This window comes from Convolutriloba macropyga, chromosome 6, assembly GCF_964194025.1.
Source record: "Convolutriloba macropyga chromosome 6, txConMacr16.3, whole genome shotgun sequence".
Classification (NCBI taxonomy): Eukaryota; Metazoa; Xenacoelomorpha; order Acoela; family Convolutidae; genus Convolutriloba; species Convolutriloba macropyga.
This window is the reverse complement of record NC_134473.1, coordinates 69544648-69568784: the sequence shown is the minus strand read 5'-3', so window position 1 is coordinate 69568784 and position 24137 is coordinate 69544648. Positions and strand designations below refer to the sequence as shown.

At 34.0% G+C, this 24137-nt stretch overlaps 2 protein-coding genes across 9 annotated transcripts in view; both read right to left on the bottom strand.

Moving 5' to 3' along the window:
* Positions 1-5047: 5047 nt before the first annotated feature.
* LOC142340562 (uncharacterized) lies at positions 5048-22780 on the bottom strand. 8 transcript variants are annotated; one of them, XM_075391210.1, is made up of 3 exons: positions 22661-22780; positions 14183-14551; positions 5048-7999 (listed from the first exon to the last, which is right to left on the bottom strand). In XM_075391210.1, the coding sequence occupies exon 3, from the start codon at positions 7997-7999 to the stop codon at positions 6152-6154; it is 1848 nt and encodes a 615-aa protein (XP_075247325.1). In that variant the 5' UTR covers positions 14183-14551; positions 22661-22780; the 3' UTR covers positions 5048-6151. The 8 variants fall into 8 exon arrangements, with proteins under 8 accessions (XP_075247325.1, XP_075247326.1, XP_075247330.1 ...); XM_075391211.1 differs by lacking the exon at positions 22661-22780 and adding an exon at positions 15251-15268 and having other exon boundaries at positions 14183-14537; XM_075391215.1 differs by lacking the exon at positions 14183-14551 and having other exon boundaries at positions 5048-8025; positions 22510-22773.
* Positions 22781-22839: 59 nt separating this feature from the next.
* The window catches only part of LOC142340563 (ubiquitin-like modifier-activating enzyme 5), a 29455-nt gene continuing 28157 nt past the window's right edge, over positions 22840-24137 (bottom strand). The window contains exon 10 of the mRNA XM_075391219.1: positions 22840-23264. Coding sequence (XP_075247334.1) covers positions 23014-23264 — 251 coding nt within the window. The 3' untranslated portion in view covers positions 22840-23013. The remainder of the gene's footprint in view (positions 23265-24137) is intronic.

Sequence of the window (24137 nt, the reverse complement as noted above, 5' to 3'; positions counted from 1 at the left end):
GTACAAAATGATTCTCGCCAAAATGGTTATCTCAACTATTTTTGACAATTTCTCATTGCGTTTTGTCAATATTCCCATTTTCCATTAATAATGAATATACTTTACTACTGAATGATTTCGATATGAACCAAATTTTTAGAATGAGGATTATTTAAAACTAACACAGATGACAAAGGAGTGAAAAAAATGCACAGAGATTAACGCTCGTTGATGAAAATAAAAGTTCAAATATCATATTTACATGTTTTCGACTAACTGTTTTCAATGCGCATCTTCATAAATAATCCGAAGTAGGAATATTTAGCTCTTCCTATGGATTCATTACACAGAACAACATGAATTTTAGATAACAATTAACTTTAAAATGTGAACATTTAACAGAATGTTATAATTTAAAGCAAATGACGCTCGTATTAGCGCCGCAAATCCTGAGACATTTACCAAGTTTTCGCGAGTATCAAGACTTGATTCAAGTTCTTTAATTCACAATGTCAATTTCTAATTGATAAGATGGTGGCATGATTATGTTGAACAGATTTCACGTGAGATTGTCAAAAAATTGGCAAACTTCTTTTGGATTTTCCACGTGAATACGACAGTTTTTTTCCAGAACTTAAACAGCCAAAATTTATAACATAGCTGGCAGATTGCCAGAAATTGCGCAATAGCTTCGTAGATCTGCAGTCTCAAAAAACATTAAAAAAGACGGACCCCAAAAAAATCGCCTTTTCATTGAAGACTGATATGTTATATTTTGATTGAAAAGTTTTTGATTAAAGTTTTTGCTTCCTCTATTAGCTGCTCTCAAATAACCTTCATTTAGAGTGACACACACCCATTTGACCTTATCTCTTTGAATTAAAGTAAATTAAAGTCAATTTCAAAGTGAGGAAGTCATCTTTGAGAGTGAGGTAGTCAAACGTGACCAAAATACAATCACGCGAATGAACAAAAAACTCGCTCCACTAAGAGCGAAAAAATGACGTCACGCACGCACTTCAGTTCAAATTGCATGAACGAAGGAAAAAAAATCAGATTTGAAGTGGTTGTGACGTCATATGGTCGTAACAAAAATCGTGACGACGAAATAAAACCATAGCCGGAAGAATTCCGGAAGCGAATCGATTCGTCAAAACTTCACAAAAAAATTGCAGCTGAAGCTATTAACTTTTGAATTAAACCATTAACTCATTACCTCCCCGGGTCTGATCTAAAAATTGGTGAAACTTCAACCACTGTCACCAAGAGAAACAAAATGCAGCAAAATTTTATATTATAGCTAACGTTTCCTAATGGTCCGAAATAATTAGGATGGACGCAAAATTGATAAGCTGAAAAAACTGACAGGTCTATCCATTGCCTTCATATAATTCATGATTCTAATCAAAAAGATCGCGAAGTTAAATCTTTCAAAACAGAATGCTCAAATTTAAGAATCAGAAAACTACTAAAATTACAATTCTAATCGCTGCAATTAAGACAATAACAATATATATTTCTTATTTGTTGTATATATCCTAGACAACATGATTTCATACTAATTGAAAATTCAAAATAATCATAGAAAAGACTTAATCAAAAGAATCAAATTCAAAGGCAAAAAATCATTTAAAAACAATACCAAGTCCGGAAGAAAATTATGATAAATAGTAATGAGTAGAAATTTTGGAAAAGGCTTTCTAACAAACTCTCCATACTGCCTTGTGAACCAAATCAATTGCGAACCAAAGAAATGACGAAAATCTAAGAAAAAGCTTAAATCATTCAATTTTAAAAAAAACTGAAACAATCAATATAACCAATATAAAGGTAAGTCCCAGGGAAAAGCTAGAATGATAAAACTAGAATTGAAAAAACATAGACACAATGTAAGGAACACCGTAACAAAGACTAATTCTTGATTTTTGAAAGTTGAAAATCTAATTAAAAAATCAAGAAAAACGAATACATTTCATTATTCAGCATTCGAGACATAGAAAATACAATTAGTCTTCCGAGACAAAGATCCATCCTCCTGAACAGAACAAAAAAAGCAGAATTCAAACCTAGAAAACATTGAAACATTCTGCAAAAATTGATCGAAAAAATTTATGACAGCATTTATGAAAAAAATTTTAACTTTTTTTCAAACAGTTAACGCTAAAAAAGATTGAATTTTTATTGAAACAAAATTAAAAACTCTCATGTTGCACAAAAAAGCCATTTCTAGTAATTAAAACCAAAATACAAACAAAAACATTAAGAAAAAATGGTAAAACTTACCAAAATCGGATTAGCATATATACAATTCTATAAAACAAAATTACATCGGGGTAGAAAGAGGCCTTGAGTATAAGAATTATCAAAGGGAAGTTACCATATTAACTGATTGTTGACAAAAAGACGGCTGAAAGATCCCAAAATGAGGAAATTAAAAAGTGCCGTGAAACGCATTTTCAGGCTCTGCAAAACACTGTGGTATCAATTTCCGAGGTTTGCAATTCTATATAAGCATCGACAAAAAATCATTTCTAAAAACCATTTCTGTTAACGTGTGTATATTAGCCTCAACAGCCGCTTCACATCAATTAAGTTTTTTAAAAAAATTTGGGAGCAGAGCAAATTGCAAAATCACCATTTCCACCAGTACTTGAAGTTAAAAACTAGTTATGATCTTTGGAAAAATCTATAATCTAGGTCACCAATAATTGGTCTACCACCAATGCCAACAACCTATATACAAAATGAACGGCATAGGTAGACCTGAAGACATTACATTTCCTTGAGATGTGATTTCAAAAAATGCCCGAAAGGAGAAATGAATTCAGAAGCAACGGTTCAAGTTGCAAAATTTATTTAATGTAAAATATCAATTTATCTCCAAATACAAAAGCAACAATTTAGATAAATAAATGACAAGAAAATAAGAAATTATTCAAGAACAAAGCTGGAAAAAAAGCTCACAAAACTAAATTTTTGGACAACTAATCCAGCCTTAATTTCACTAAAACAAATTATCCACTGGTGTATTAAGCATTTCATTAATTTGTGCAAACTTCATACTCATTTTAGAAGCTGTTTGTCAATTGAAGTTTTATAGAGATTTAATTTTCAAAAATTGAAGTAAGTTTTTCGCGCAATTAACATTAGTTGAAGTTATTACCACAGCTACCCCATGTAAACTTATTTCATTGGAACAAAAAAACTTTGATTTTTGGGAAATTTTTTTGGTACCCTTAACAAAAGTCATCCCAAATTTTTCATGAACTTTGAACATGTCCTCATTTTCACGACAGGAAACTCTTGCAATCAAAGAAAATTTTTCAGTGGAACAAAAACCCTTTGATTAATATCACTTCAGGAACAAAAGTGAAAATTTTGTACGAAAACTTGCCGTATTGTCGTGTAATTACTTTTCGTTTATTTCAGCCAGATAACAATGAACATCCGATTGTTAATGACAATTTTACAACATAACTAGCAGATTGCCAGAAAGTACCTACCATAACTTCACAGAACTGTATTCCTATAAAAGTACCAAATGAAGGCAACAGTCGACAGTTTCCCAACTTTGTTCGAAAACGAATAGTTTCAAAGTAATCAAAAGCCTTTAGCGTCAAACGACCAATAAACGCATTCAATCTTATCTCATTAGAAAATCAAAGTGAAATGATGATCGAAAATTGGAGTCCTGAAACCAAATAGATTAACACAAATTTTCTCAATAAACAAACCACATTGCCAGAAAAATGAATCCAAGATACAGCTTCAATTTAATTTAATCAGGAAGTTTATAATACATGCCATTATTAAGACTAGGTGATGGGACGGCAAAAACGACAAAATTACTGAATTTTTGTAAAGCAAGTGAGTGGCGTCGAACTGGTAAAACATTGGATATGCATAGAAGCCACTCAATTAGAAGATTATACGACAAAAAAATCACAAAAAAGCAAAACTAAAAAATCAATATCTTTAAATAGAATTAGTTTCAAAGTATTTAATAATGTTCGATTATTAATTTATTACGCCTTCAAGCATGCATTATCAGCCAGCCAATGTAACCAGTAATCGTTAACACACAGACACGTCAACAAAAAATTACAAAAACGGACCTAACCCAAGAAAATACTGATGTTTTCGAAGACAATTAAAAATCGCACTGTCATTTAAAACATCACATATATACCGAAATTTTCAAATTGAGCCATTTCAGTGTCACGAGAGAGTTTGAAGCTTATCTGTAAAAAGACTTAAGATTAAGCAATAGGGAAAAATGCAATATGCACAAGAACTAGAAAAAGTTACAGCTAATTTTTGAAATCTAATTGTTGCAAAGTGGCTATAAATGAAAGACAATATCTGAAACCAAAAAATCGTTCAATAATTACTCAAGTGCCAATGAAATTCAGTCATTGTAGCGAATAAATGACAAGCCAACAACAAACGTCCACAAAATGAAAATAGCGACAAACTCCAACAAAATGAATCAGTTTTCCCGATTCACTTGAGGAATCCCCAGGGAATCACGATAATGGCTCCGATCAAGTATCAATACGGCAGACATTAAAATTTATCTTTTAATGAGATATACACAAAATTAATCATAAAATGTACAAAGCGTGAAAAGGTAAAAAATGAGAAAAAATTCGAAACTTTTGCGCCTTGATTTTTTTTTCGAGACTCAATATTTTTTTAAATATCTGAACCAATAGATTAAATTTTCAGGAGCTTTCAAAGATATCACCTTTGTATTTCCCAGCAAATGACATCGAAGGGACAAATGATGGTTCAACAAAAAGTAGAACTGGTACATTGGGGGGTTGGAACAAAAATTTTAGAAGTTAGCAATATATCTTTACTCCGGGAAAAAAACAATTCCATTTTGCAACCATAATATCAGCTTGCAAAAAAAACGAGCTCAATTTACTAGTTATTTGACCTTTAAACCCTTCAAAATCAGAGGATTCAAATATTTTGGCAACCTTCTCGCCTAAATTGGCTTCCTAAATTTAATTTTTGAGGTTTTTAGATTACGTCAACATTACGTTTTGAAGAACTCAAAAACTCGAATAAGAAAATGTTTTCTTTGATCAGAATAGCAAACTATAGCAGATTATAAAATAATTAACAAACAGCAGCAAAATAGCCATATATTGTTTCCATTAGACACAATAGCAAACTATACCAGATTAACAAATAATTAATAGCGAATAAATAAACCACAGCAGAATAGCAAAATATTGTTTTCATTACGCATTATAGCAAATGAAGCAAGTTAACTGATAAATAATAGCAAATTGACAAACAACCACACTAAACTTTAAATTGAAGCATTTTAATATTTAAGGCTTTAAAAACAGTAAATTCGTAGAACAGCAAAACATTGCTTTTAATAGCTTTTCAGGTCATAGGCGTATCTATACCTTAAGGAAAAGCTGTGCAGTCATTCACATTTTGCAAAGCTAGTAAAAAAAATTGGTCGATATTTGTAGTTCATATGCGACAACAATTCATCTTGCTATAACGCAAAATAAGGCAACACAAGTATATGGTTAATTTATGAGCAGACGGGTATAGGAAATAATTTTAGATAGGAAAAACCCCCACGGAAAAAAGCCCACACAGAAAAACCATCATTTTAAAGTTGATTGGGATGGCCGCTACGGGACGGCCATGGCTCACGAGACAAGGCCAAACGCACAGCTTTAAATAGTTAAGTGCGGGTTTATTTTTTAAATCTAAAATTAAGTGGTTTTTTTTCCGGAGAGGTTTTTTTCCGAAACCGGAGCACACTCCTTATAATGTAGAAACGCAGTTCCTTTATTTGAGTATACAACTGGAGTTTGCTACCGTCGTGAAGCTTGCGTCCTCTGTCCCATATTAAGATCATCCTATGAAACAGGTTAGTTTTAAATTAGTAAAGTGCATCAAATGACGTCACGTTAAAATGATGTCACAGAAAATAGCTAACATACTAAGAACACGAAGATATCGAAGTTTCATCGCTATCGCTTATCGGCTGGAAAACTATACAGAAATGGGTATTAAGTGTTAGTAATTTAGTATACCGTAAGATGAGGAAACACTTGTGTGCAAATTTTCTGTTCGAAGTTTAGGCTCATTAAAAAAGTAACATCTCCAAAAGTAAAAAGTATAATACAAAACATGTTTAGAGCGCTGGGACAGAGTTGGCGAAGGAATGAAATGTTACACAGAACGGGTTAGAAAAGTTATCGAGCGTTAAATATATGCTTTCAGAATTCTGTCCGCAGGCATTGCGGTAGTTCGTCTCTACACTCAATAGTTGATTTTTCGTCAAATCAGTTCCGGGAATATAGCATTTGAACACGGCCGCTAAGACCCATTTGAAGTGACACTTGTTTTGTCTAAAAACTCCAAATATTTGTCGACTGAAGTCCCAGGCGAGCAAAACAAAAGCACCAGTACTGTAGTCATAAATGAGCAACAACCGGTCAAGAGTCCGAAATCCATGCTCCACTGCAAGAATAGTTTCAGTGCTGTCAATTGTAATAACTGTGATATCAGTACTTTGACCAAAAGTCATCGCAAAAATATCTCTCCGATGGTTAAGACAGAACAATTTAGGCTTTGAAGGCACTTTCAACTCCCGCATCGCTGTATCTTGCTGAAACGGTTTGATTGCATTCGTGTCACTATCATACACTAGACAGTTCACTTGACACGCACTTGTGACGTAACAAACAACCAGATTATTTCGAAGGAGATCAGGGAAAACTTGTTCAACTGGCATCTCGGTGCTGTCCGGATTTTGCAGTGGTCGGGCGAGATAGTAACCATCAGGTGCTTCAACCACAAAGCATTGTTGGTTCGCATGACTTTGATCAGCGTAACCGTAACAAGATCTGATGGTCAGAGCCTTTTCATTTGCAATTGAGGCAGGAGATTTTTGAATTCTTTGATTGCTGTGGATATAAACCATCCAGTTGTCATCTTTGTCAAGTCCAACTGGAAGGACCACGCCATTCAAAAGAGCAATTGTAGTATTCAGTTTGAAATCAGCCGGTAAAGCAGAATAGCCACAATTGCTAAAATTCACTTGTCTGTAATTGAGTGTTTTAACAGTGGGCCAAATCATAGTGTTCAAAAACACACTCAATGCATTTGAAGCATGGCTCCTCATATTTTCATCTCGAACATACAGCGGTTGGCAGAACACGTGCGAGTCCAAGGTCGATCTCTGCTCTTTCAGAGAATCATCCAAGCGTGAAATCATGTTTGTGAAGTTATCCACCATCACAACATCCGATTTGGTGAGAACTTCACACAAACCATTGTTAAGCGCCTCTGAGTTCTCGATCTGTTTCGCCACAGTTGTCCTGTCATTACCTTCTAGAATTTTCTCATGCTCTGCTTTGAAACTGGCGACAAGTTGATTACATTTCGTGGCCGATGTTCCTTGCGCTAATAGTTTCTTGATCAGTTCTCGCATGAAACCAAGCAAAACTTCTGCTATTTCATCAGGAGAGCATAAAGTCGAAGCTTCGTTCATCGAATCTCGACAGTCCAGTTGCAATTGCTGACGATGTTTCATATCTTTGGATAAGGAATCGAGTTTGCTCACGTAATTGAAGACTTCAGATCTGACATCTTTACTCTTCTTATAGGCCGGTACACAATTGTGATTTAGATGGTCAAGCAAGCATCGACTACACAAAACACATTTGCACTCTTCTTTCTCACAAAAATATTCGTTTATCATCCGATGTTTGTCGCAAACAGTCACCTCGTAACCATTAATATCCTCAATCGTGTGTTTTTGACACGCACAAGAACCAATACAACCAATGCAGTTCCAGACCTTTTCAGATTCTTCAGTCTTGTCAGAGCAAGTTCTACATGAGTAGACGGTTTCACCAGATTTAAGATCTGGCTCGATTTCGCAAATAGAGCAAACTTTTCGATTAGCATTGATTGATTCCGTTGATGTCGATGATTCAATTGATTGATCCGTTCTCTTTTTCTTTTTTCTGGCCATCTAAATTCCAGCGCTTGTCAAAATAGCTGATAATAACAATTTTTCAAAAAGAAGAATAGCCCTCTCTAAGATAGGTTTAATTATTACACATTAGATCTTAGCGCTGTAGTCATTTGCGGCAACAAAATTAAAAGCAAAAACGTTGAGAAAAACTGCAGGCACTGACAAATTTGGACAGAAAGTGTTAAGTCCACCATTCATTCTCCTTCTAAGAATATCAAATTATGTCAGCTTGACTGTAACAGTGTCCTTTTGAACAGTAAATCAATAATGTAATGAATGAAGGGCACTGGCCCCAGTACCATCATGCGTTCAACAAAACCTACTTGATAGAAGATGCTCAAAAAACTCCTGGATTGAATGCAAGACAAACTCAAAACCCATTTCTATAGCTGGACTAGCGTATAAAACTTTTTTAAAAATTCACCAATGCCTTTCCTAATTCCTTGACGCCTTCTATAGACCAAACTGAATGCGAGAACACAAAATGATATCAAAGGCTAGTTTACAAAATTGACAAGAACGAAAAAAGAAATTCTCTTGATACAATTAAAATCCAATAAAATACGGTCTTGCAACAAATGACTACCTACACCAAGAAAAAAACAGCCTTTTCGTTTATTTCATTGACGATGGTTGCTGTGTAACAGGGGCTGAAGTGTATGTTAATGAATCCTGCCTGAAGACCGATCCATCGGTGACCCAACTGATGACATTAAACACAACTATTCACTACCACCTGACAAAACTTTGCTGGAAGAAGTTTCTGCAAATTTGAGGATCCTAATCAATGTAACCAGATCTTTTAAAAGCTTTTTAACAACAATTGTTAGTTGCGCCGCACTAAAAACTTATTTGGATAGAAAAGACAATAGTTCAGCAGCTCCAATAAAGCAAGTGGAAAAATATAAACGGCACTGGAAATGGAAGACTTTGAAATCGTAGCGCTTATATAAAATCCCTTCTGTGATTATATAAAAAAAATGGTGTTTAACTTACAGGTAACAAATCACGGAACGCAATTTCGAATTTAAGCAAAACTAAAGTGGAAAGACAACTGACATATCGCTGTGTTGAGGAGCTGGAAATATAATTGTTCGGTCAATTAATTCAAGCAACGGCACTGGAAATGGAAGACTTTGAAATCGTAGCGCTTATATAAAATCCCTTCTGTCATTATATAAAAAAAAATTGGTGTTTAACTTACAGGTAACAAATCACGGAACGCAATTTCGAATTTAAGCGAAACTAAAGAGGAAAGACAACTGACATATCGCTGTGTTGAGGAGCTGGAAATATAATTGTTCGGTCAATTAATTCAAGCAAAAATTCTCGGCCATTCTAACATTACTGCTTGAGTATCAAAAAAAGAGTTCAAGATATCTCATTCCACATCTTCTAAAAAGCTTGATTCACTGACCGTGCTACGTACCTTTCCCTAGAAACGTAGTAAACCACTGAATTCTCAAAAAGATTTATATTTTTCCGGATTGTCCCAATATTTTTCGTCCTTATACATAAGAGAATTAAATGGTTTCTTAAGCTCTGACGTAAAGGTACTTAGCACGGTCAGTGAATCAATCTATTTAGAAGACGTGGAATGATACATCTCGAACTATTTATCGAAACTCTAGCAGTAATAATTGATGGACCGATAACTTTTGCTTGAATTAATTGACCGAGAAATTATATTTCCAGCTCCCTAACAAAGTGATATGTCAGTTTTCTTTCCACTTTAATTTTGTTCAAATTCGAACTGCGTTCCGTGATTTGTTACTTGTAAGGTAAACACCAAGTTATATATTTATGTAATCACAGAAGGGATTTCATATAAGCGGTACGATTCCAATGTTTTTAATTTCCAATGCCGTTTATAATTTTCCACTTGTTTTATTGGAGCTGCTAAACTATTGTCGATCCAAACAAGTTTTTAATGAGGCGCAACTAACAATTGTTCTGTAAAAGCTTTTAAAAAATCTTGTTACATACATTCGGATCCTCTTATTTGCAGAAACTTCTTCCAGCAAAATTTTGTCAGGTGGTAATGAATAGTTGTAATTAATGTCATCAGTTGGGTCACCGATGGATCGGTCTTAAGGCAGGATTCATTAACATACACTTCAGCCCCTGTTACAGAGCAACGATCGTCACTGAAAAAAACGAAAAGGCTGTGTTCTGTTTTTGGTGTATTTATTCATTTGTTGCAAGACTAATTGTTCCGAACCTCTTCAGGGGGGAGGAACTATATACTCAAATGGGTTTTTGTTCCGTGAATTTTCGCCGCTCCATATATTCATCGTAGAGAGTTGAGACTGGTATCGTTAGAAAGCTCGTCCAGCGTAGAATATGGAATTAAAAAGATTTTTTTAATTTTCGTTTTCTACAGGGAGTTATCGAGGTTTACACTTCTGAGAAAAGAAGAGTGAATTCACGTTGTCTTTATTCACATTTTCCGGACTTTTTGCCTAAATTTTCGTCAATTTTGCTAAAATTTGTTATAATTTTTAAGAATAGTGTCGTTGATTTTATTTTTGAAGACGAACAAGCATTGTTGATTGTTTTGATTTAATTTTTGTGGTAAAAAAATCTGGATAAACATTTCAAAATTTAGCCTTTTTCATCAAAAACAGCACAAAATAAGCTACTTTAGTCCACTTTGATTAAATTTGCCGACAGTACAACCCCAAACAACACTCATATAATCTTTCTAGACTCAGAGGGGGGCTATTTCTACTTCAGAGTCCGCTGAGAGTGCACTGTAGTTAAAACTATGCCGTTTATTGCTAACTTTACTCGTTGATTATCAAAAATGCAGAATTTATTTTGAGTTTTCAACTAACAAATTATCTATATCTACAACATTCGAAAAATCAATTGTTCCTAGCGGACAATAAGTATTAGCAGGGCTAGTTTTGGGCCATTCTCGGACTGTTACAGTCCCAAAAAAATCGGGTTGTAATCAGTCGGTCTTGAACACATCAAATCAACAAATCAAAGCTCAGCAGTGATAGGTCCAACCAATTCGCTTGCTAGACAGCTCCAAACTAATGCATTTAGTTTTTTAATTGAAAGTTTATGGTCGTTTCTTTTTTTAAAAATAATTGACTTTTCAATAAATAATGGCTTAATTAACTTTTCCTCTATTTTTTTCTTAATTTGTTCAACTTCCAGCTTAGTGTCAGCAAATAAAGACTGCTTCTTCATTCTACTGATTTGGCATTTATTCTCGGTTGCAGTTTTAAGCCTGAAGTTATTGTTTTCTGGCTTTGATACTACAAGATTTCAGATTTTTGTTTGTTTTGATATTTGCCAGTTTTTCACGTTTTCTAATTTTGTCACATTATCATATTATTGACAGTTCTCATGTCACCTTATTAGCATTCAGAATAAGGCACAATTGAACATATTAAAATCCTGAAAGATATACATCATCGTTTTAACGGCCTCGACGCCTCTTTCTTGAAGAAATCAATTGAATTTTTTAATTTTGTCTCTAACTGTCATTTATACTTTGTCGTTTCGGTCGTATGAAATTTCCTGTATAGTGATAGCTTTCATTGGCTTTTCATGGAAGAATAGAAGAACCGATATTCTGATATTAGTACATAGCTGATGGCTTTCATGACTTTGAAAACAATCGTTTTCCAAAATTTAAAAAAAAACTTCGCAATTTTGTTCTTTTTATGTTTCTTTTTGTTACCTAATCTCGTTAGTTAATTACAGGTCAAATATGACATTATGGGTGTCAAGGGAAAAAAGGGATTGGTGTCCCAAAATCTTTTTTTAAAGAATTTGTTATGACCTTACTGGCTTCGACACCGGTTTTTAACAAGAAAAAAGTAAACTAATTTGATTTTTGTCATATTTGACATTCTTTTTGTAGATGCAAGAAATATTCTGGATAATTACAGGTCTCGAGGGCTTCCTTTTCAGGAATAAACGACCCTATTTAAATAGCTCTTTTTGTAATTAATGCCTTTCATGACATTGAATGTAATTTTGTTTCGAAAAAAAAATTAAAGTATTACATACTTTAGCACTTCGCTTTTTTGTCTACTTGTTACCTAGTCTTACTAATGAAAGGCCACGTACTACATTATAGCTGTTTGAAGAAGGCGCAATCAAATATATTTTGAGTGCCAAAATTTGGCTTCACGGTTTTGACAGCGTTTTCTGGCAAGTTTCAATTGAAATTTTGTTTGTTCTTTGTTGTTCTTTTTAGCCGCTTTAAAAAATGAATAAGGACAGGTCTTAATGCCCTTCTATAGAAGCAGTGGTAATCGTAAATTTGTGGTAATATTAATTGATTCCTAATGGTATCTATTACTTTGAAGTTAACTGTTTCAAAAAAATAAGTTAATTTTTTTTTACTTTACTGTTTTTGCTCTTTTTTGTATAATTGTTACCAAACCTTTTTATGGACTGGTAGCATATGTTTTCTGGTGATTTATAAGTTATTTTTGTTTAGTTTTAGGTTTATCTGACGGTATGTTGACTTTGTTATTAAATTTAGTTTTTAAGAGGGACATAAATTTTTTGATGTAATTAATGTTTGTTGTTGTTGTTGTTTGATTTTGCTGTTCGTCTTGACTCGCTTTCTTAATATTGACATATTACAGCAATCTAATGCATCAATTTTTACTCCACTGAGTTTTTTGCTTTGGAGGCTATCTTATCGTTCATACAGAATTTTTTGAAAAAGACTTGGGCTTTTTAGGGATTCGCAAAAAAAAATTTTTGGGTTTTTCTATCTGTTCCTCATTTGGTAGACAATTATGCCAAAATTGTGGATGGGCGGGGTCGGAACCTTATGTGCCATCGCACATTACCGAGCCGCCTTGTATATTGATTGAGTTAAAACTGTATCAAGAAACTGTTTCTTTTTTCGTTCGTGTTGTCAATACTGTAATCTACCCTTTGACACCATTTTGAGTTCTTGGATTTAGTTTTGTCTGTAGAGGGCGCCAAAGAATTAGGAAAGGCATTGGTGAAGTTTTATAATTACATTATTGAATTACTGTTCAAAACGACACTGTGGAAGTCAAGATGACAGCCATTTTTTGTTAAAAAAAATTAAAAACTGATTAAAATTGAATTAACGTTATCAAGAAATCTCACAGGAACGGCCGTGAGACAAACGTTTCAACCTCTAAGTAAACGACTTGAATGAAAAAGTGAATTAACAGTGCTGTGCAATACGATGCTGACTTTGTTTTTCAAAAACAATTTAGATCTTGCAGCTGCAAACAAAAGACTTGAGAAATCCGTTGAAAAATTATCCCCTTTATTTTGATAGAAACAGCCTTAATCTGAAAACTAAGTTTGCAAACAGTTTAAAAATGATAGCACCATGTCCAGCTCTAACAATAGACCTGAATAGTGAAACCGTGAACAAATGCAGTTAAATACTTTCTAAGAACAGGTGAAAAATCGGCCAAAAATAGATAGTGGAGTGCTATCAATCTAAACTATCAAAAACTTCTTCCCTTTTGAAAATAGATTTAATTGTATACAAGCTTTGGTGTTGAGGTACTTGCATACAAAGCTGTTCTGGTAAGAGGTGTCAAACGCTTTTATATTCCCTAGCTCAGTTGGGCAATTAAATCTAGCTTTATCAGCAAAAAGCCTGCTCGAATACTTTTGAAGATCAAAGAAAATGTCTATCTGCACAAAAATCTGAACAAAACTTCACAAACAGCTACAGCTTTTCAAAAATTATCGTTTTAAACTCTTAGCTAACAAAAAGCAGCTCAAAATTCTTGTATTGCAGCTCCAAAAAAGCCAGTCCCAGTATCATAGAAATCTCTTAAGCTGCAGAATCCTGGCGTAACTTCATCAAATCCAATTCTGTTAATGATGTCAAATTTTCAAGCAAAAAATCAACGGCCATTTTTGCAAAAAGTTTCAAACTTCCTGTAACCTGTGGAAACCTATCAGGGAGAGATTTAAGGTTCACTCAAAAGAAACTATAAACGTCCCGAATTGTCATTATTCTATTAAAATCCATAATGTTTGAATTATAAGTACCTTGACTTAACACTCCCGTTGAAATGGTTACGGATATCTGTCACTGGAATTCAATCTTTTTAACATTTAAGAACAATTAGTAATATTAAATTATCTCCCTTTGAGTTTCCTTAATTAAAAAAAATATGATTGCAATGGTTTGAGCAGAAAACTTACTAGAACTAGTTGAATCAAGATTGTCTGGATTAAATGTGTGACGAGATTACTGAAGTTAAGTGTCAGCGGGCTCAGACATTTTGAAGCAGAAGACTTCAAGAACAATCAGGATAATTCGTTTAACCAAAACTTAAGCTAATCAAATCATGCTTTGAAAGAATAACAGTAATAATCTATTTGATCGTCAAAATTACTGGAGGTCAATCAGCATTGGCTAATTACCAGTGTTTATGCGACGTAAAATGACCTCTGAATAACTGCTAAGCAGATAGTAATGTCGATATAGAAAACTTAACACAAGCACGGAACTGTAAAATTACGTCTCCATAGATTATGTTTCTCCGATGTTCTATGACTTAAGTATAAAACCTAAGCATAGAGTAATGTCGACATAGCAAACGGAACGGTAAAACTGCGTTTCGATAAACTGTTTCTGCGAAATTCTATGACGTAAGCATAAAAGCTAGGTAGAAAGTATTGTTGACATAGCAACACTGCAGCTAGGAATTCTAGCCAAAGGGCGTTTAGCAGAGAAAAATGAAAATTATAGCCGAACGCTTTTGGCCCATTAATGTCATGGTTTAAATTGAAGTACAAATGTAAGAAACGACGACTAATTGAATCAGTCGTCATCGCTTGATCTACGATATTCCGCCGTGTTGTTGCCCCCGACTCGTCCTCTTCGTGTCCGCAACCCCCCCCCCCTCTCACGGGGGAGGGGGCGGGTTGCGAACACAGATAGACCATAGTTGTACTATTTGTTTAAAACCTGATTAAACTGCGTTTGAATGCATTTCAAACTGACCAATGAGAGAACAGGAAATATTGGCTTTTTCTCATTTTGCTATACGGTCATTCGACATTTCACACGAGCACAGAGAACAGTGCAACTTACATTTCGGTAGATTTTTGTAGACAAAGATACGCACTCTAAGAGACAAAGTTATGTACTGAACATGCTCAAACGAAACGTTATGAAACATTCACAGTTTGCAAATCTAACCAATGCTTGTTTTGATTTAAATCGCTATACGAAATGTGAATAAAAGTCAATAAAAAACTAATTACGAATATTTAAGAAACTTGCTCTCGCACCGGTTACAAATAGACGGAATTCCGTAAACTCAATTTTTATCTAAACTGGCCAGTTCATATGTAACAGAAGAAACGTACAATAAAATAAAACAAGAGCTTTCGTGAAACTTCATAACGTTTTGCTTTATATCTAGACCTCAAAAACAGTCGAGGCTATAAAAGATAATGTTTAATGAACCAGTGTACTACAGTCAGACTGATTAATTCTTCGGTGTTAAATTCATAGCATGCAGAAAACAAAAACCAATTTTTTAGCCTAAGCTTTTCAACTTTCAAATTCCTTTATTCTACAATTTTGGATACAGATTATTATGGCTGCGAATTATTATGGTGAATGCCAGCTGTGAGGAATTTTTTACTAATCAAGAACACAAATTGCTATTTCTCTTTTCACTATCTCAATTTTTTCCCAGAATGTCAAGACAATCAAAATCACAACTGCAAAAGGAAATTCAACTGCAATTTAACTACTTACCCTGCTACTGAGATTTTTGACTGCCTCGGCAAATTAACGCCAAAACCCTGCCAAACAAAAACTCGAGGAAACGAATTTTCATAACAAGGATGCTCGCTAATATGCGATGGCACATGATGTTCCGAACCCGTTCATCCACAATCTTGAAAAACTGCCTCTAAAGTAGATCAAAATTCACTTAAAGTGTGATATATTCTTAAAACAAGAACAGATGTCTATACAAAAAACGGTGACATACCAGTGGGATAAAATTCCTTTAATTCACTAGAATGAACACTCGAAAAAACGGAGCGACAAACATGAAATCAAAAAGCAATCTTTCAGGTAGAAAAAACGAGTATTATCAAATGAACAAATAATTTTTACCAAAAAAAAAAAAACAAATATTCAGATTCAAAAATCAACTTATCCCTTTTACGAAAAATACTGCAACTGAAATATTTTCTAAGAAACATGTGGCCTCCACTTAATTTCCATTATATTTCAAATCCCCAATGTACTTAATTCTCATGTCCTAAATTTCTTCGCAATTGAGACCAAGAGTGTAAATAATCGTAATATGGACATGGAACGCTTAGTCTCGCGAGCAAGAAAACGTATTACGTATAAGTCCTTCTTCCGAGTACAAAAAGTGGTCAATGACGCAGTTGATCTCCTTAGCTATTTCAAATCGAAAACCTTATGTCAAGATCGTATACATAGGTGTCGTTTGAACTTAACGAAAACGAAATATGACATTAAAAATACGTGTACTTGAGCTTTAAAATTTTAATGTTTTTATTTCATTTTTTAAATTGTTAAACGCAATTTCTTTTGACATGATAGCAAAACTTTTCAAAATTTATAATGCTGTAATATCCTGTCCAAGGTAATTGAAGTTTTTATAACTTCTACTACTACCACCACTTATAAAAAAGCGCAGAGATAAAAATTACATCTGCACTCACTAATAAATCTAAATTGAGAATGCAAAACCAGATCAATCTCAAATAGAGGTTACCCAAACAAAATAATCGCGAAGTAAGTCACGATTGAAGTAAGTCATCTTTGGCAATGGAATTTATCAAGAGATTGCTCTACCAAATTAACTATCAATTCATAAAAAACATATGCGGAATAAAACATATGTGGAAAACAGTCAACTGAAAAACTAAAACCACTAAACGCAAGCACGAGGATTCAGTAGGAGGTAGCTGGCACATCTTGTTAACTAGATTAATTTACGAATTCACAATGCAAAATTAAAGGGCAAATTTTATTTTCAAGCTCCTTTATTCAAAAAATTCAGCAATCAGAAACCATTAGTTGTCAAACAGACACATTCGTAAGGTTTAATTATGCTTCTCCAAAAACAAATAAAACCAATTGTAGCCATTGGCAATCAAAAAAATTAATGAGTCCATTTGTAAAAAAAAAATTAGAAAAACCAGAAGTCCAAAACCAAATATCGACAAAATTAAAAAATTTCTCCATTTTTTTATTACAAAAATGATTTTTGATTAATTTAAATCTATTATTAGCCACGAGGAGAAAGAGAAACCTAGAGTCATCTATGTCTCATTATTGACTAATGAAATATTAACTTAAGAGATTGAAGAAAAAACAAAAACGTTCAGAACTCGTATTTTTGGCTCGTTTTATTGAAAAATTATGCCCGGTCATGCAAAAAAGACATTAACTCCAGTCATTCATAAGCTTTCTTTCGTCATTACTGCAATCAAAGATGTCACGCATTACTGACTGTATCAAACCTACCGAAAACAACTCAAAACTTTTTACTAAAATATTTACTAAAATAGTCTCAAAAGAATTCACAACCATAAACTCTAAAAGAGACATAACTTCCGATTAATAGACTTCATTAGAACATCAACGAGATATCTCAGTATTGGGATTTATTAACAAAACAAGACAAAAAATGGACAAAATCACCAAGTTTTAATGAAAACACTATCATTAGTTGACCAAAGACCAATTCAAACAACAAATTTATTTACCATGAGGACATAAGGAATGCATTTCTAGACTAATTAGTTCAATTTGCGTAATTTATACTGATATTCTTAAAAATGACAGATGTGCATACAAAAAGAAGGTTAAAACAAGTGAGATCAAATTTTTCACTAAATGAACGTTGGGACAGATGGAACAGCTAAAATTAGATCAACTTTAATGCAAATTCACATTATCAAAAAGACAATTTTGTCAAGTAAACAGCCAATTTTACCCAACAAAAAACGATGCAGAAACCAACATCAAACCAAATTCCAACGGTCAAACCAAATTCCAACGGTCAAACCAAATTCCAACGGTCAAATCTCTGAAGTAACACCTTCGTTATTATTCATCTTGCTTACCTCTAAATAAATTCAACTAAATCTATGAGCTCAATTTAGATTTATAAGTGAAAACAGTCGTCGACAAAACTGACAGAATCAGAAATTTATATTAAACTTTATTAGAATAAAATGCTCTCGCAGTCCGAATAATGAATAAGTCCAATTGTGGGCATCTAAATTTAACCAACAGAAAACAAAATGAGTAAAGACCAAATACAGACAAATCACTCAAAATTTTACAAAATTACATCAAATCAAATTCATATATCTGATCAGCTATCAATCGTAAGGGCAATTATATTCAGATATACCACATTATTGACTCATGGACTTCAATAGAGGAGACTCATGGGCATCACAAAAAACAACCTGTCACAAATTTTATTTTCATTTAAACTTTTGAAAAGATAGTTTTGAGTAAAAAAAACAGTAGCTATGTTCTCGAGCAATTGATAAGCTTTTCTTTCTTCACTACTGAATTTAATGAGATCTTTCATTACTTCAACGCTGAAAAACTAGAGAAAAAACATGAAGAAGACCTCTCAAAATTGGGCCTCAGTAGACATACAATTTAAAAGGACGGAATTTACAACACTATAATTAAACTCTTAACATTATTCACGTAAAATAAAGCCTCATGAGAACTTAACAGAGATTATTCAGTTTTGTGGGCTCAGTAGCAGAATAACGTAAAGAACAAAAAATTGTAAAATTTTAATGGAGAGTTTAAGAGTCAAAGTCGATAAAATCAAGTTGCCCAGAGACCAATTCAGACAACAGCATATAAACACTTTTGAAAGAAATGTGTTACAATTAGTATACATCGCCCAAACGTGAAAAAAAACACAGAAGTCAAATGGCCGCAAAAAATAAACATAAATGGCTCAGAATCAAAAAATCTATATCCAAAACATTTTTACTCGTTTGAGAAAAAAAACTCGTTTGTGAAAAATCGTCATAAAAAGGCAACAGGACTAATAAAATCGTTACAAACTTCTTTGAGAGCAATTAATGACATTGGCGCCCGGAAGATGTCAGTTAACTTTAATTCACGTCTTTTTCATCATTACATTTAGATTTTAAATATCAATTAAAATTATGGTTTCGGCGGTCAATTTGAAGAATATCTACCTGATATCGCATCACTTTCATTCAAGATTCCGGTTAGTATACACCGCCGGTTAGTATACACCGGTTAGTATACACAATTAGTATACATCACCCAAACGTGAAAAAAAAACACAGAAGTCAAATGGCCGCAAAAAATAAACATAAATGGCTCAGAATCAAAAAATCTATATCCAAAACATTTTTACTCGTTTGAGAAAAAAACTCATTTGTGAAAAATCGTCTTAAAAAGGCAACAGGAGTAATAAAATCGTTACAAACTTCTTTGAGAGCAATTAATGACATTGGCGCCCGGAAGATGTCAGTTAACTTTAATTCACGTCTTTTTCATCATTACATTTAGATTTTAAATATCAATTAAAATTATGGTCTCGGCGGTCAATTTGAAGAATATCTACCTGATATCGCATCACTTTCATTCAAGATTCCGGTTTCGAAAGACCCCACCCAATTTAAGTTAACCGATACGGAATTAAATTCCTATTTGACAGTGAAAACCCTGAGAATTTAAGGCAATTTGGCCATGCCTCTCAGGTCACGGACAAGCCTTAGCGGGCCGTGGGACTTGACGTGAAACTATCACAACCAATTAAATTATTTTGACGAAAGTTCATTAATAACAGGGGTTTTTCCGTGGGGGTCTATTTTCTATTAGAATTAGACTGGGGGAGCATGGAAGTTTTTTCCTTTTACCCCGAAACTCAGCTAAAAATTCTCCACAACACGTTGATGCATCAAACTTCAACGATTACATCAATTTCACTTTTGAACTCGCAAAATGTCCCTAAGTTTGCGGCAAAGGATCATTATAAAAACTCCATTGAGCAAAAACCGGGAGCCAACAATAGCAGAGCCATCAGATTAGGTGAGATAACTCAGATTGACCACGTCCACTTTGATTAAAACAGGAGGAGAAAAATTTAAACGTACACAATGTTTTAAAGTTTCAAAAATCAATGCAATATAATCCAATGTTTTAAACTGATACGATAATAATACAAGAGTTCTGTAGAGAAAGCCAATAAATTTAGGACCGAAAATTACTTGAAATTTACTTTCGTAAATCTGTTACATATGGCAAATTTGACAGTCTATCGAATCCGTTAAAGAGATTTATCGAAATCAAATAAGCGACTAGTTTAGAGATTTTTGACCACCAAAAGTTAAACTATTGCGCTGAAAACTACGTTAAAGCAGCGACCAAAAGTTTCATCAGAAAAGTAAAAAAACTTTTACCTGTATATTAACAAAAAATACGAATTTTCACAAAAACCTTTAACTTCGAATCTCAAATCCTCCCGTTCGAAGACATATAGACAGTTCAGTCAAAAGCTATCAACAAAACCTTACAATTTTTTCCAAAAAGTAAGGAGGATTCTCAATAACAATAGTGGATTTTTTTTTAAATTTCCAGCTTTTTCAAACTATATCGTTTTCAAAGCTTGTAAAAACACGACTGATTTTCATAGTCAATTTTGAACAACTCAGACATTTATAACTATATGCAGGCAAAACTATGCCAAATAAAATTTTTGCATATAGAATTTTTGCAATAAAAATAAAATCATCCGTTTTGCCAAAAAAATAAATCGTTATGGAAAAATTTAATCAAAGCATTAGCAGCATATTTTCAGCTTTCTATTTCTTGCATTACTAATTTTGAATATCAGAAGTTTTCAAACGCTTCAGAATTTTGATCATTGAGTTCCGCTATCAAACGTTTTGTAGCCAAACTAAACTTTTAATCATTTCAGCTCTATCAAATTAGGACCAATTTTTAACTGTTTTATTTGATTTCATTGTCCAAAAGAACAGTTATAACGGCAAAAAATTTGATCAATCCAATCTTTCCTGAACAATTTTCTGAAACTTAATTGCTGACTGTTTGTTGGGACAGACACTAGAAAAGTGGGACGAATTACTCAAACGACTGGTTATGGATCACTTTGGTTGTTGCAGCTACTGAACTCTTAGGCAGTCTAGCATTACTGTGTGCACGGGCGTGACATCAGTTGGGGGATTTTTCATCCAAAACACCTAAAATTGTCCTCTACACAATTTGATAACCCTACACAACAGAATTCGGTTCTTGGCGGGAATGGAAGGAAATGCGAGCGTGGACTGGAGGGTCTAAATTGTCCTTCACACCATGTACTTAACTCTCCTCGGCGATTTCGGTAAATTTTCCAAGTAATTTTACTTTTGCAATCGTGCGCCAATCATATTTTAATATTTTTCAACTGTCAAGGTTTTAGAGGTTTTCAAACTATAGTTAAAGGATACATGACGTCTGAACAGACCAATTTTTCAGAATTCAGTTTCATCCCAATTGCTCACAAAAATTCCGATTTACATCTATATATTAGCGAAAAAATCTTGATAAAAAGGAAGAAATTGACTTAAAAATATAAGCTTTTAGTCATAAAAAAATTCGTAGAATGCAAAGACCAAGATCTTCAGTTTCTACATTAGCACTTAGTTAAATCAGTGAAATTGAGAAGACGACTTCGCATTCTTTTTTCTTCTGAGCAGTAAAAAAAAATGACGTTATGACCGAACCTATTAATTTTGAGCAAATTTTCTTGCATCTCAATTCCGCGTACTTTTTCTTTCATAGTTTTTGGTTATGTTATTTATAAACTGAACAATTTTTTAAAACCGAGGCTTACAAAAATACCTTTCAACCATACGTAAAATTGCGGAATTTTTTTGCGACCTAAATTTATATTATGGAGGAGACAAACTTGCTAAAAACATGAAATTTATGCTTTTTAGCTTTTCCCACAAATACAGGATCCCACTGTATTTCAATAAATCTATAATTCTCTGTAAAGAACAGCTCTTTCTGTACAATGTTACATAACCTTAATTACCACTCAATGAGCGGTGGAAAGTTTGCCAAGATCGTTGCCAAACAATTGTGATGGTCTGTCGACAAAATCTTCACCTTTTTTCGATAGACCCACACAATCAGCCCGTTGCGTGGGCGGGCTCACTTGCAGATTTTCAATGAATGTTCCCGATGTTCAACGAAATGGCCCACTACAAGAAACTAACCTGTGTCGGACGATTTAATAACCTGGTTTAAATATCGTTTATGACTACAATTACGATTTTGATGACGACCAAGCGTTAATCAGTTAAATACTTTGTAGGTTAAAAATTGATAATGTCTGTCCAGCCGTAAATGTTAAATTTTGAAAAAACTCTTGAATTAATCTTTGTTGTACTTCAAAAATGTACCTTCCCCGTTCTATAAGAACACATTTTTGGATGAGGGAAGATATTACCAGCTCTCCCTGTTAAAATAAAATATCGTCACCAAACTTTGATTTGTTGCACATTTGACGCAACCATCCAATTTGATAGAAAAATGCATTAAATTAGAGCGCAAATAAATACAACGGACTTCAAATTTTTCAAAACAGCAAAATTGGTTACGCTGAATCGGTGTCAAGTAAGGAAAAAGTCCATTAAATTGGTCAGACAAAACAAAAATGACCAGGCCAAATAACTGCAACAAAATTTGCTAGAGCAATCGATAATTGTTTCATGAAGATTTGCTTCTCACTTTTGAAACTTTGACTTATCTCAGACCTTGATAGTGAAAACCAACTGAATAACTTTCAGCAGATAAATTGAATAAATACACCAATTCAAATATGACGTAAATAACGAGCAATAATTATAGAAAATACTTTATTACCAAGCACCATTGATAAGCGCAGTATACACACTGTCATTTACAACATTAAAACATTCACTTCAAGAGATTTTCTTAAACACTTCAGCATTTACAAAGCTTTGAGCTGTGACATAAGGTCATCTAATGACTCATCACTATTATCTGGAACAGGATTAGACGGAGCTTGAGTTGTGGAATTGTTTTCTTGTTCTATGGAGTCAACTTTCGATGATTCCGGCGGTTGAGACTCGTACGTTCCGGGGGCAGCCATGTAGGCATACTTTAGACCACTCTTGGCCATATGATCACTACAGCTGTCACCATTTAAGTCAGGACTCGTTTCGTCAACCAGTTCGATTCCTATGCAAATCATGATTGCATGTTGGCGCTATTAACCTTTGACTATTAATAACCAAGCACTACTGGTCTTTTTTCTGCATTTAAACATAACCGACTAACGTCGCGCGAATTGCTCTCAAATGCCCCACGTGCGGTTGGCTTCGTCAGTAGCTAGCTACGATTTAAGGAGGCTAGCTTTAGCTTAATGGGGGGAGGGGGGTGTGTACACCGGGGGGATCGATGGGGGCAACGGGCGGAGGGGGGTCATTGGCTGCACGGTGCCCTTACGGTCTGAACGATGTGCAGGGTGGGGATTGGGGGGGGGGGGTGTGAAGTGAGGGGACGTGTGTGTTTGTGTGTATGGGGAGGGCGGGGGTGAAATGTGGGATTGGGTCAAACTAAGAACCGCCCTTCACACCATGAGTATACATCTCCAAAACAGTATCTGTGATTCGCATACTTGGAGCCTAGTGAGCTGAAAGGCTCTAAGAGAACTTAATGCCCTCTGGGTGCTACATGTTTATCCCGTTTTTGCGGACGAAAAGTCAAATGGGTCAGAAAAAAAATCGTTCAGGCGAAAAATTGCATTAAAAGACCACGGGGCTAATATAATTGCGACAAACTTTGTTTGAGAGCGATTAAAAGTTTCAAGCCTGTAATAACCTATGATTTAAAAATATCAGACTTGTAATACCGTTATAGCACCAGGTAAAAATTAATTCTGAAAGATGTCTGCTTTGTAGTATCGAAATGAAAATCCATTTTAAGGTTTGCAGCATTAAGAGTAGTTTCTGTTCTATCATTTCTCATTGACCATAATAGTATGCAATAAACAGAAGCAAAATAACTTCATGTTTCTTGAAGTAGGAAAGTAAGCTCAGGCAAGATAAGCAG